The sequence below is a fragment of the Lepidothrix coronata genome, unplaced genomic scaffold, assembly GCF_001604755.1.
Source record: "Lepidothrix coronata isolate B3197 unplaced genomic scaffold, Lepidothrix_coronata-1.0 Scaffold89, whole genome shotgun sequence".
Classification (NCBI taxonomy): domain Eukaryota; kingdom Metazoa; phylum Chordata; class Aves; order Passeriformes; family Pipridae; genus Lepidothrix; species Lepidothrix coronata.
In genome coordinates, this window is record NW_016690269.1 from 760,613 (window position 1) to 775,061 (window position 14,449).

At 40.4% G+C, this 14,449-nt stretch overlaps 1 protein-coding gene across 6 annotated transcripts in view; it reads right to left on the minus strand.

Annotated features, from left to right (window-relative positions):
* The window catches only part of FANCC (Fanconi anemia complementation group C), a 64,106-nt gene extending 54,668 nt beyond the window's left edge, over positions 1-9,438 (minus strand). For 2 of the 6 annotated variants that reach the window (XM_017821186.1, XM_017821181.1), the window contains exons 1-3: positions 9,339-9,402; positions 8,068-8,163; positions 848-1,021 (exon numbers count right to left, since the gene is read on the minus strand). In XM_017821186.1, coding sequence (XP_017676675.1) covers positions 848-1,012 — 165 coding nt within the window. In that variant the 5' untranslated portion in view covers positions 1,013-1,021; positions 8,068-8,163; positions 9,339-9,402. Of the gene's footprint in view, positions 1-847; positions 1,022-8,067; positions 8,164-8,447; positions 8,541-9,338 lie in introns of those variants that run through there. The other 4 variants (XM_017821182.1, XM_017821184.1, XM_017821183.1 and 1 more) reach the window with 4 other exon arrangements.
* Positions 9,439-14,449: the final 5,011 nt, after the last annotated feature.

The window sequence follows — 14,449 nt, forward strand, 5'->3', positions numbered from 1 at the left end:
AGGTCCATTTCAGGCCAAGCCTCAGATTACTTGAAGTAGCAATGTTCTTTTTTTCTCCCCTCTTAAGAAAAAGATACATAAATATAGGAAGAAACACCACTCCCCAAAAATCTTTTATTTAAAATTTAAATTCAGTTCAGAAACAAATCCTTTTCTGAAGTCTTCAGATAAGAAGAATATTTAAAAAGGAGTACCTCCATAAGAAGCAAGCTTTATGCCATAATGCAGTATTTCTAAAGCTACTTATACTGAACATATACACTGAAAAAGCCATGCTCAGAAAAATACAGAAACAACTAAACATAGAAACAACTAAATTTACTTTTATAAAAAGCACTCAAGTGAGTGCAGACAACAATTAAACTACTAAGCAGAACAGGCAGCAGCAGATGTCAGTGGTCTGCCCATGCTGCCAGAATTCACTGTGTGTGCCGTAACACCAGGGTTAACATGTCACCAGACCCTCTAAGGTTTTAAGGATCAGTTACAGATTTACACGTTAAGCCCTTTAAATCATCCAATTTATGACCCGACAACCAGAATCAAATTCTTGTTTATTTAAAGAGTTTTGTTAAGAGGCTAGAGCACTGGCTGGGAAATCTCACGTGACATCAACCAATAAAGGAGAAAAAGCTCTTTTCCCAATAAATTAGGGAAACAGGAAGCACACTCCTGTTTGCATTACCTGTGACTGTTTCCCCAATTTGCCCCTCTGATCCAGCAGTACATTAGGTCAACAACACAAACTTCTTTGCTACTTGTAGCTTCTGGTTTTATCAAAACATGGTGCAGATTGTTTTGCAGGGTGTCTTCAAAACAGGTTACTCTTCCTTCTAAGGTTACTTACCACATCTTTTAAAGTTTCATAAAGCTGATGTAGAAACTCCTGCAGCTGGGGCAAGTGAAGGCACACATCTTTCTGGGATTCCAGTGTAGTGGCTTGACCCCATTCAACAGCTTTATCCAACCAATATTCAAAGTTCAGTTTCGGCACTGTAGTGTCCTGGGCCATTACACAATCCTGAGAAAGAGATTATAATTCCACATTAGGCAGCAATAAACATTGTCTTCAAACCAAGAATGAAACTATGAAGAAGGATTTCTGCTAACTTGTTTTGTGTTCACAGTGAAAGTGGGTGTAGGGGGTGTCTGTGCTCACATCTCATGAGGCTGGCAATTTTATCTGTAGTATAAAGAGGGTAAACTAATAACCCCATTATGACAAAATGGCAAAAGGGGACACAGTAATCAATAAATTATCTCAGAATGTACCACCCAGATGTGTCTTAGGCTTTTCTTATCTCAATTTGTCATCATCAATATCTCACACAGAAAATATTGGAACAATGTGAGTGTGCATTTGTTTAGAATGCTATGCATGATGAAAAACTGAAAATGTCTGTTCCAAGATAAATTAAAGCATTAAGACACAATCAAAAGAAAAGGGATTAGAAGGCCTTTGCTCATTGTAATTTCTATATTTCTAATTTATCATTAGCTTTAAGTGCAAAAAGAGTATTCTCCTTAAAGAAAACAAATTAAATATTTCAGCTCTGTTGTTGTTTGTACTACCATACAAAGGAGAAAGAAAAAATACAACCATATGCAGCTAGCCCTTACAGTCACAGCATCTGTACAGCATGGGAACCTGAGCCAGATAAAAATCTGAAGATCATTAATAAACTTGATTAATTTCTATAAGTAATACATAAATAAATACCCCATAGTGAATTACAGCTATTATATGAGTTTGAATCCTGTCCAGTAAAACAAAAAAAACAACTGAGGTAAAGCTGTTGGATTGCTACAGTACAATGCATATTTGCCCTAAACTTGTGCAAAGCCAAGTAAGCAAAGCCACTGCTTTTGTGTTCTTTATTACACTCCCATTTCTATGTGCAACGGTTGCTGCCAGCAGAGTTCTTAAGGGATCTATGCAGAGCCAAGATCTTCCTGGTCTTCTGTGAGTACCAAAACAGGCCACGAGAGCCTTCATCCCCATAGCTGACTGAAGGGACACAGATCACAGCAGCAATCAGCCATCAAACACACTTATCATCACAGGGACATAAGAAAGACTTTTAGAACAAATTAAAGTCAGCAACTGAACTTACACATGTGAGTAAATTAATGAGCCTATCTGATCTTCCCGGATAAGATTAATCCTCCCAAATAACTGAAAAACCAGTCCCCTAACAAAACAGCTCCTAAAACTTTTAGGAAAGGAGAAAAGAAGGAAAATCAAAACAAAAAAAAAGAGGACCCACAAACACTCAAGCATTTTGGGACCAGTCACCAGTTGATTGTGTATCAACAGAGGATCTGAGGTAAGCAAAGCAAGCAGGTTAATGTGATACACTAAGTACCCATTACTGCTATTCCAGGATGCAGAATGGCAGAGCCATCACAAAGTGGTTTTTTCCAGAAGCCTGAAAGCCCAGTTCCACAGTAAGAGAGGTGTTTTATCTCCCTTCTTAATTACAGCTAAATAAACTGGATTGCTGGTCTGGTGAGACTCCTTATTAATTCCTCAGCCTGTCCAGAGCCATTGGCATATAAAAAAGACTGAGTTGTACATTATTCTTCTTTATCTACTACTACTAAAAAAAGGCAAAAATGAGAACATCAGCACAAACCATGAGTGAAAGGAAACGTAAGAAGTGTATCTATTCCATACAATGCTAACTGCAAGTGTGCACTTTTAATTGTTTCCGATAGCTAATTCCCTTAAGAGATGTGTCCTGAGTGTCTTGGATACAAGCGAAGTACTCTCCCATCAACAGACGTGCACTGGTCACAAAGGAAACAAACTAGTTCTACATTCAGTGCTATTCAAAATCTCCACCCAAAATGCAGTGCATTTTCCACACTTGTCTTGTATGAAAGCACTGGCAAAGGAAAAAGCACCAAAAAACCCTCCAACTATACACTCAAGAGTTCAGAACCTATCCTGGTTCTGAACCAGGACAGTTTCCTGGACTTGTTTCTTTCACATAATTTTCTTGACAAAAGCGAAACACAGTTCTGTTTCTAAAACAGAGTTTAGAAATTTTAGCTGCAGTCCAATGTTCAGTTCATGGACATATTCATGGGCAAACATGGAGGAGTTTTATGTCCATTTCTAAAGCGGATTAAAGGACACATAAATATATTTTTGTCTGCAATCTATTTTCTGAAACTGCTCAAAATTCTAATATATCAGCAATAAGGAACATGTGATCCCTATGATTAAGAAAGCAGGTAATTTGCAGTGCATATTTGGAATAAATTGTGGTATGTATACTTGAAAAAAAGGGGAAATAAACCATTTAGAGTGACACATGTAAAAATCTTTATTTGTACTCTCTTTTGGGGGAGCAGGTAAGGTTGCGCACTTTTGTAAAGTTTTAGACGAGAACTATTTTTGTCAATTCAATGGTAGCAGAATCCCTTACAGCAACTCTTAGGAACTGAATATAATCTCTTTGGAATACCATCAATTCACATTCTTATAAAATTATCCTGAAATCAGCAGAAGAGTAAATTAAAGTGACACTTCTAGGAATGGCTGTATTATTTTTATAGGCCATTGGAACTCGTTTAGCATTTAGTATGTGCTTCAATTCATCCCTGATCAAGAATGTGATTAATTTAATATGCACTAATATTTTCTGCATCATAACACTAATTGCACAGTAAAATAAAATCAGAAAAAATAATTATCACAAGCACCTGCTCCATTTGCAATAGCAAACTGAAATGAACTGCATGTAAATATAACTTCCTCTGGAAATGAAACCAAAGAACACAGTCTTGCCAAAAGAAATCTGCAAAATCTGGCAAACTAAATAGCTGTCAACCAGAGATGGCTGACATTATCATTCAGTGTTTAGACTAACAATTCTCCTGGAGAAAGTAATTAACTCCTCTATTTTGCTCCTATTTATTTATTTCCTGTATTTACTCTGATAATTAGTATCTTAACAGTTGTCAGAGCTTTATTCTGAATTATGTTACCAGGTCTCGCTGGAAAAACAGTCCAATTTTCATCTTTAAGGGACTGTGGCAGGTTCCTAAAAGCACCACTTTCGTGGGCAGTGTATGTATTAAACCTCTTGCACAGGTAACATTGCAAACAGCAAAATGATGCTTTCTGTTGCTCTGCAGACTAGAGAAGACTTGCTGCCCCAAGGAAGCCAGCTTTGCTGGGATTCATACCACATGCCCCTCTCTAGAACGCTCTGAAAACATTACATCTCCCTGTTCCTGCAAAAGGACTGTTCAATCATAATAAAGCCATCTCCTTCCACAGGGCAGTTGTTTCCTGGAACAGGTTCCCCAGGAAGTGGTCAGAGCACTAAGGATGACAGAGCTCAGGAAGTGTCTGAACAATGCTCTCAGGACTCTTGGGGATGGCCCTGTGCAGGCCCAGGAGATGGACTCAATGATCCTTGAGGGTCCCTTCCAACTGAGAATATTCTGTGATTCCTATTCATCAGGCTATAAGCTTCATGACCCCAAAAATATTATTTATTAGCCTCACTTGATAAAAAGTAACCACACAAAAATAATTCTAAAATTTTCTGGTTCTAATGGCAGGCTTATCTGGCAGCAGCAGATCTTCCTTCTGACTTACCCCATTTCAAGAGGCTGAGAATAAAACCTTCTCTAATGGGAAGAGCAGAAATAATAGCTCAGCACATCCATCTAGCTCCTATCTTTTGCCACAGGAACAGCAAAAGCAGGAATGGTATCACTGAATTTTACAGATGTTATTTGTTACCCTTCCATAATGAATCCTAACAGGACAACAAGGCAATCAACCATCATTTTCATATACAAAATATACAAGTACCAGCCCACATAGTGGATTTTTAGGCACAAATTGCATTAAAAATTTCATTGCAAGCCACTGGAAGCCACTCTTGAAAGGAATACACCAAAGAAGTTACTAAGACTGCAACACCACAAGTGGTTTTTTTAAGTTTAATTTAAGAGGAGAAAACAGACAAGGAGGTAAGGTACCTTCACATCTCTGTCAGGAGGTTCTACGTAATTCAGCAAAGTACCAAAACATAACATGTCCTAATTGAGAAGAATTTCAATGTCAGCAGTAGCCAGAGCAAAACCCAGCAAGGCCCACATAAAGCTGCCCATACCAGTAGACAGGGAATCAGATGGATGTGCGAAATGGAAACTTTTTTCAATTCCAGATTTGCTCAGGGCACACTGATGTTAAGCAGATCAACATGGCCTTCCAAAACAAAAGTCCGACTTGAAAGAAACAGGGGGCTGCTCACTCAACCTTTAACTCCTTGCTTGCTCTTCCATATCTGAATTGCTCACCTCTGAGCAGTGTACAGTGATCTACCACAGAAAGGTAACAACAATATATGACAAAATACAGCAGAAGCCAGAATTAACATCCTGGGCATGGTGAACAGAAGCACAAACAAGTACCCATCTTCATAATCTCCTAGAAATGGAGCAGGGGAGGTGTGAAGTACATCTCCTTTCAACGTATTGCCTCAGTAAGGTTTACATATTTTGTTCTGCACAATCTGAATAGCAAACCTTACAAGATTATTTAGGTAACATTCAGGTCACTGTAGAGTGGCAATCTCTCCTTGTGCTTGAGGAATAGTTTTTTGGGAGATTGCTCTAGTGAAAATTAATGCTAAAATATCCTTGGATTTAGTTTGTCACTCAGCTCATTTTCAGCTGACTTCTGTGACAACAGCTGAAATAAAGATAACACAAGGGAAATTGCACCTAAAAAGAATGCAAACAAAAAATAAATGCAACTCTGAAAAGAGGCATTAGGTCTGATTCAACCTCCAAACTATAGGAGGCAGAACTGTTTCTGGTATCTGGCAACATAAAAATAAAAGTAAGATATTTTACATCACTTAGCAAAAAGTCCTATCATCACTAACACTAGTTTAGCTTCACTAACAGTTACAGTAACATCACACATCGATTGTCCGTGAGTCTCTGAAATCAGTAGTCTAAACACTTCATAAATAAGATCTTCTTTTGCAGGTTACACGAAAAGGAAAGAAATGCTGGTTCTGTTTACATCAGTGGAAAAATTTTTGCTAGTCTCACAGGAGCCCAAATTTCACATTAAACTTTCATGACACTGAGAAGCTGTGCAAGTTTCGAGCTGGCTTCCCGCCAAGCCCCCGAAACCCGACAACAAGGACCTGTCTCCCAGAGGGGGAAGAGAAAAGAAAGAACTCAAACAGCCAAAGCTATAGCAAATATATATATATATGTATTTTACATATGAGACAGATACACAAAAGGGGAATACCACACACCGTGGCGGGGGGGGGGAAGGGAGAAGGACAAAAAGGGGCAAGGACCGAACAAGTCAACCAGCCAACCAAAGGCAAGCTACCAAAAATCTCACCACTTCCCTTCGAACAGGCAGGATGGCTAGACACGGCCCAAGGCTCTCCCCTCACGCGTGGCAGATAACGACAGTCACTGTAGGCCTCGGCTCCAGATAAGCCAGACTGAAACAGGGACCCGCCGTTCTCGAACCTCGCCGGAAAGGAAGAGAGCGAGGTCCCTCCTGCTGGCCTTATTTATACCTCAAGTTACGTAAAGGGATAGCATGGAATACTTCCGTGATCACCTTCCTAGTTCCTTCCTGGTCACAAGCCGGTCTCCAGGAAGGCCCAGAGTGAAACTACCACAGAAGCTCATCCCCACAGGAGCTTACCAAGCCACTACAGTCGAAAAGTTAGACATTTTAGCAATAATTGTAAAATTGCTGTTAAAGTTTATTGTTTGTACCCATTTTCCTACACCAAATCTGCCAGCTAATGCATCACTTCGTACCTCATGGCTTACCTGACATGAACTGGTACTATTACAGTTTTCATTACACAGTTCTGGCAATTATTATGCTCTCACACAGCTTCATGTAAGCCAAAGCAAAGTGAATGTAGTTACCTAGACAATGAGTAATTTTTGTACCAAACACAAATTCTGCTTTTTCAGTTAAACTTTTAAATGTGGTTACACCATCTCCTACAGTTTAAAACCACTATTTGAGATTTTTTTACTGCCACTTCACACGTCTGAAATGCTTTCTTAAACTTCTTTTCAACAGAACACTTCAGAAGAAAACTGATGTGAGGGTGCTATATTTGTATTTTGCTTGAGTGGAATACAGAGAAATTTCTTTCCTTAAAATTCAGTTTCTCTGAAGAAAAACACCTTAGCTAGACACTAATTCGAAGTTTCACCATGAAATAAACAGTATTTCTTTTGTGCCAGTTGCAATACTTCAAGCTATCATTGAGGGGGATGCCGCATACACACTAATCCTTGGCACCTTTTTTTTTTCTTTTTAGAAATATAAGTTCTGCACTTAAAAATATACAGTAATTCCCTCGTTTCCAAATGTATGTGCAGAAGCACATACATTAAACTGTACACAGCAAGTTAGAACATTAATCCACTCTTCAGAGGAGTCATATATGACCTGTAATATAGAAGAAAAATGTGTATTCCTTTGTATATCGAGGACCAGCAATCAATTCTACTTGTACAAACTAAAATTACAAGAAGGCAGGGAGAAAGCCAGAACATATTCCAACTAAGCTGCAGGGGTCAGGAGGACAAGCAGGAACAGGGACACAATCTATTTAGATACGGAGAAGAATGATCAGCCTTTCTTTCTGCTGTGCCTTTTGCAATCGGATATGTCTGTCACGTATTGGCCTCATAAGCCACCAGCGTGCCTGTAGCAAATGTGGATAGAGCCTTCCCAAATCTTCGTTCGCGAAGCCTAGCCATGAAATTATGAATGAACACTAAAGGTCTTCATATTTCCAACAATGCTTCTTTAATAGCCATGCAACTGCTAAATTCAAGCATTCTCCCAGCTTACACAAGTATAGGAAAAGAAGACACATTCCAAACTCTTTATCCCAAGTATTTGAAAGGTAAAGTACTGGTATTTATATTCAGAGATATTCACACAGTGTAGAGTTGTACTTCTTACACTAAGTAAATTATTTTTCCCCATTTTTTAAGAACTTCTAATATTTAGTTCAGTAATGAAGTACATACCTTTCACTGAAATACTTCAGTTCTGCAGAGTTAAAAGCATTTCTGCATAAGCATGAGGAAACAGAGACACAAACAGAAAATGATTTTCCGAAGTCACTGAGGAAACAAACGACAGAAAGAGATAAAGTACACAGAAATAATTTCCAGATTCTTATGATTCTCCTAGTGTTCAAAGGGTCATCACTAGATTGTTACATCACGGAAATTTTACCTAGAGGATTCTTCACTGATATAGAGCATTATCCCATTTTACTTATTTTAGTTATTCTTCCACATAAGAAATGGTGATTTGGAAAATTTTGGAGAGGAGTGTAAGTTTAATTACCCACATTTGTGAGCCAAAACTGAAACTGAAAACATCAAATTCTCCCAGCACTTACAGGGCACTTATCTTCCCTAGTCTTTAGTTTAAATAAAAGGCCAGCTACATTTTCAGACAGTATTCTTTAAAAGCATGCTGTAGTGAAGTTCCTCCACCACAGCCTGTGTCAGACAGCACAATACAAAAGTTGTCAGGTCTCCTGAATCAGAAACAAAGCAGGAAACTTTTTACTGCCCCGTATTCATAAGCCATTGAGGAAAGTATCTATGTATTATGGTTGCAAAGATGTATCACAAAATGATGCATTATTGCTCTGTTTCCAAAGACCCTAGAAGGAAGGGGAATAGTGAGATGCAGACAGCACAGAGGTGGAAGTCTCTCTCTTTCTAGATGTCTTCAATACGAGATAGTACCTATGTGGGTGATACGAGAGGGCAGAAGCAGACTTTTCACAGGGGTGTGTGGGGACAGACAAAGGGCAATGACTTAGAACGACTGGGTTTAGGTTAGACGTTAGGAAGGAACTTTGTAGTGAGGGTGGCGAGGCCCTGGCACAGGCTGCCCAGAGAAGCGGTGGATGCCCCACGGCCGGAGGAGCTGGCGGCCAGGCCGGACGGGGCCCAGCGCAGCGGGGCGTGGGCCACGGAGCGCCCCGGCCATGGGTGCAGGGCCCGGGGGCGGCCGCGGCCGGAGCGCAGCTCTCGGGGGGCAGCGCGGTCCGGCCCCGCCGCCTCCCCTGCCAACCCCACAGCGCCAGGGAGGGCAGCGAGGGCCGGGGCCGCCCCTCGGGGCCAAGGTACCCCTGCCCGGCTGGCCGCTCGCCGTCAGCCCCCGCGGGGCACGGATGAGCCGCCCCAGGGCACGGCCCCGTCCCGACACCACAGCCCGCGCCCTCCAGGGAGCGACGAGCAAGGAGCTGCCGCTGCCCTCCCAGTCCCCGGGCAGGTACCGTCGAGGCTCCCCCGTGCTCTGTCTCCCTGTCTCCCTTCCTGGCCCTTCCCATCCCTTACCCGCCGCCCGGCTCGCGCCGCCACACCAAATTTTCGCGCGCGCCGCCGCCGCTGCCAGGGCTGCGCATGCGCAGGAGCGGGTAGGCGGGGCCGGCGCTGTGTGAGGGCCGGCGCTGCCTGTGTCCGCTCGGCTGTGCCGGGGTACGGTGGGCAGGTGTAATATTGCAGATATTACACCAATTCATCCTTATTTCCTGATTGAAGAAACTGTTTGTAGAGTGAGGGACTCATTGCAATCCTACCTATAGAAAAACAAAGCAGATTATCTGAAAGAACGAAGTCACCAAGGGAAAACACTCTCTATCTTGGACCTAGGTTGGCATGTTGCTTTTCAGATGGATTTTAGATTAAATTGCAGTGGCATCATTAATCTGAATTAACAGGCTAGTTTGTTTTAGGTTTATATTTAAGATTTATATTCTGCTTGAGCATATGACTATCACTGCTGCTAAAGCTGAGGTTGCTGTTTCTCTCTTTACAATATAACCAGATAAGCTGATGTCCAACTCCTTACTCTCATTAAACTTTCATATTCTTCCATTCAGTTTTTTTTTGCAGTGTCCCATCTTTCCCAATCACTACTGCTTTCAACTTTCTATAAAATGAGACATCCCCTTCAGTACAAAGGCATATTAAACCTACCCATATGGTGAAATCCTCATGCATGAATAATAACTTACTTTTTTACGTTTCATCCTATAAAATCAGCAACACTTGATGAATTAAAGTCTTGTTGCTGAAAGTTTCAAAGTTCTTTCTTGGGAGACAGCAACTGCTCATCAGTTAACCCATCAAGACGAACTGTCAGAGATGTTTCCCACACATTCAACACATCTGCAGAGCACAACTTGAAGTATGGGTTGTAATGCCCATATTCTCACCGTGTGTCCAGGTCATAACTCATGCAAGTCTTTAATCATTCAGCTCCTTCTATTTCTTATCAAGTGAAAGCATGGGAGAATTTGTATTTGTTTTCTACCATCAACTGTGTTAAGGCTTCCTTAAATGTCAGCATTATTAATTATTTTATTCCTGAAACTTTTTACTGTTGTGGTACAGTGGGAGAACCCTGGCCGGAAAAAATTTGTTAACATCATTTTTCATGTTTCTGATTGAATATATTCCGTCGTTGTGTAATGTGTATTTCTACCCCATAGTCAGTGTAGCAAAAAGCTGCTTTTGTTAGTTAGCTTGATGCTTATACCATCAATTTAGCCAATTTTCTTCTTGCTGCACAGTAAACCAACAAGGCAACTGCAGACAAGTTTTCATGCACACCTGAACATATGGCCAAAGATCAGTGTAATATACCAGAAGCTGTGAAAAATAAACCTGGTAATTAAAAGGAAACAAGCCAAGGCACTTAACAAAGTCATGGGAAATGGTGTAATAGACAGATATATAAAAAACAGGAACAAATAAAAAAAAAGATGAACATAAATTACTTAATATGCATAAATTCCAGTGGGTGGAAGGAACACTTGGTAATATTATCTTCAAATGACCCTCCTTGTCACAAAATAAGTGGCAATGATATGAGCAGTGAATTAGGTAGGACAAGTCAAGTGAATGCCAATACAAATGTTATGTTACTTCAGACATTCTATATGGAGTTTGCCACTCCTACATTTAAAAAATGCAAAACATTTGAGTGTTAAAAGAATGTTACAGGGACTAGTTTTTTTAGCCTTGATCTTTAATAACAGATGCTACTGCATATAGAGCTAATCCAGCTGCCTAGTCCTAGAGAATTACTAATAGTAAGTCTTTGACACTTCCAAACAATATTTCAAACTGTTAGAATTCACCAGAAATAGTACAGATGTAGATAAGAATGCCATGGCTTCAAACTTTGAGTGTTTAGGAAAGGACGTTCCAAACACCAGAGAATTGGTGGCTGCTTCCTGAGAACCCTGGCAATCTCCTCTACCTCAAGGGATGTTGCAAAAGGCCCCTGCTTTGCACTTTGATGAGATACAGCAGAGACCACCATTGAATTCAGGGCAAAATATCACCATTTTGTCTTTTGGCCAGTACTAATTTGGTAGGAAAAAATCTTCTGATGGAGGAAAAGAAGGAAATATATCTTTGACAGGTTTGGGGGAAAAAAGGAAAAATAAAAAAAAATTTAAACTAAGAAAAAGTCCCAGTTACTTGAAGCTGCTCAGAGGTTTAGAATGTTAGAACAATACCGGGGTGGATAGATTAATAGGATGAACTGCAGGTAATGGACATGAAGGTTCATGGTAAGTATAATTATCAATGCCCACAACCACCACATTTGTAATATGTTATATTACATGCACGTTATAGTGATCAGCTAAAGAGAACAAAATGCTTCAAGCAACACAAGAGTACCAAGCAAAATGTCTTCAGACACCTTAGCTGAAGTGAACATGGTTGTCCTAGTTAGGACAGCTGAGTTCATCATGGTATGGGTGTAACCCAAAACTGTGTATTCTATAGCCTTCCATGTCATTTCCCAGAAACTGTTGTCAATAGACTATTAGCACCTCTGCCCATAAGAGCCTGACTCCTCAGCCTATAAACTAGGTGTTAAGAGGCCTGTGAGATAGGAGGATGCTCTTACCTTTTATGGAACTCCCTGAGGGAAGTACTGACCATTCCTGCCTGAACTGGAGAATATATAAACCTGGAGTTTCAGAACTTTTCAACCACTCGTGGGATCCAGAGGAAGACTGCAGCTCGTCGCTCTCAACCTCAGCTGGACTGCAATCACCACTTTTGACCAGACTGCAACAGCTCTCCCACCAGCAGGTTTTTTCCCCTCTCCCTTTACTTTGGACTTAAGCGGGGCCCAAGGAACACCACTTTGTTCATGCCCCCAAGGTACTGGGTTATACATTTGGGTTTTGTGGGTTAAGACCAATTGTTTGTTTGTATGATTGTACTTACTGTATTATTTTAATAAATTGTTATTCTGACTTTATAATCTCTCCTTTGAGTTGGGTTCATTACCCCTGCTGGTTAACTCTTAAACCAGCACAATGGTATATACCTTCCTATAGACCTGTGGCTGGTTCAGAATGGTTGGTACAAGATAACAGAGCTAACATAGCTGCTGCATACATATTGTTGTCCTTTACAGATGGAATTGGGGCTGCCTGACTATTGGAGTGGCAAGCAAAGCATCAGCCATACTTGAGAGATTCCCAGAGAAGACCACAGTGTGTTACAAGTCACCAATAGATATCAGTGTAGTGCTCTTTGCTAGGAGGTTTCTGAATAGGCAAATGTGGCATTTCTGGATGGTGAGTATATATTTGAAAATTTACTCACTAAAATACTGTATTTTGGGCAACTGTTAGCATAGTAGTTAGGCATGCCAGCATCCTAACTGGCATGTTAGGATGTTAGTTAGTTAGTTAGTTCGAGGTGTTAATTTTCTCCCACATTTCCCAGTTGCTTTGCAGTATAATTTCATAATTTATCACTGCTTATGCTTTCAGTGCTGTTCTATGAAAGAAACAAAGAACTTTGGTAACAAGGAGAAGTGGAGTTGCTTCCAGGAGGCACCAGACTGAAAATCTGGCTCATCAACTTTGTGAGCTGTGCATATCACACAGTCTTTATGTTGACACTGGAATAATTTTTCCTCTGCTTTTGTTGTTGATTTGCAAGTTGTTCCTTTACATTTGACATCCTAGGGATGTTTACTTGCTCCTAAGCAGGGCAGGACATTTGCTATGTTCTGTGTCCCAAGTGATAGATGAATACATTTGGTTTCTTCCTAATGCAAATACCATTGAGTCTTTAGCTGAGGAGCCTCTGCAGGGTTCAAAAAATTGTCCCTGAATAGAGCAATGGTATTTAATGTTCCTTAAGCCCAACCTTAGGAGTGCTCATGTAAGGGGGGTACTTTTGAATTAGACGATCAATGGAGCATAGAGGCGTGAGAACGGAATCATATTAGGATGTGAAACCAACTAGAGTATGGTACAATGTAACTTCATGGCACAAGCTAATTGGAAGGTCCATTGTGCTTTTTAGCAAGTCAGCCTGATATCCCCTATTATCAGAGCTGAGTTCTTCCTTGGTTTTGCTACATATTGCAAGATAGATACATCTACCCTTGAAACACAATGGTAGAGGTCATAACATAGGGGTGAGAAAGATGATGATGGGAGGAAGATTATGTGGGCAGGGGTCACTCGCCCCTTGCCCTACAAGTAGGGCATGCGCAGACTGTTGCCATGAGGTAATGATTAGGTGGGGTTTGGCTGCCACTCAGGCATCACCTTATACTGCGTACTGGCCCTACGTGGTGTAATGTGGAACTGATAAAATGGGGTGTCAGGACTGCTGAGTTGAGTGATCCTCATCCTACCACCGAGACTGTGTTGCTCCGCGGGGATGCCCGCTAAGCATGATTGCCGACCAGCTGCTGCAGATCCTGACAGCCCTGGCCTGTCTGTGTGGGTAAGCACAGTGTTTTGATAGGAAGCAACTGAGAGAACAAACCTTTTAATATCCTTTTAGTGCTCCTTTAATTCCCCTTTTATGTTTATAGTTGGTTTTTTTTCCTTAGTTTCCCTTTTTACTAACCAATATTGGGTTATCCATAATATTGTGTTAAGATCCTTTTTTTTTGGTATTCCCTTTTTCACTAGTTAATACTGTATTAAATGCTGTTCGTAGTATTTGTTTTAGTGCCACCCGATAACGTAGTTATTTTGTATCCTTTTTAGTTTTTAATTCCTCTTGCTAAGTTTATTATTATTACTTTTATTCTCACTGTAATAAAGATATTTTGTGTGTTTGAGTATTTTTTGGCACTTGTCTTTATTCCAGACATGTATCCAAATGAACTGCTATAGCTCATAGTATCTACTAAAGCCGATCCCTTGGTATTTCTCAGACTTGTACAAAATGTGCTCACAAGGATAAAATTTGGAAATTGTACCATATGTCAGTCAATTAGCTAACCTTAACACAGTCAAGGTTTTCATGATTTTCCCTATTGTGTATCTTTCAAAAATGTTATTATAGAAGCTGAAGTATTTAGCTTGGTGATTATGTTTCTATCTAT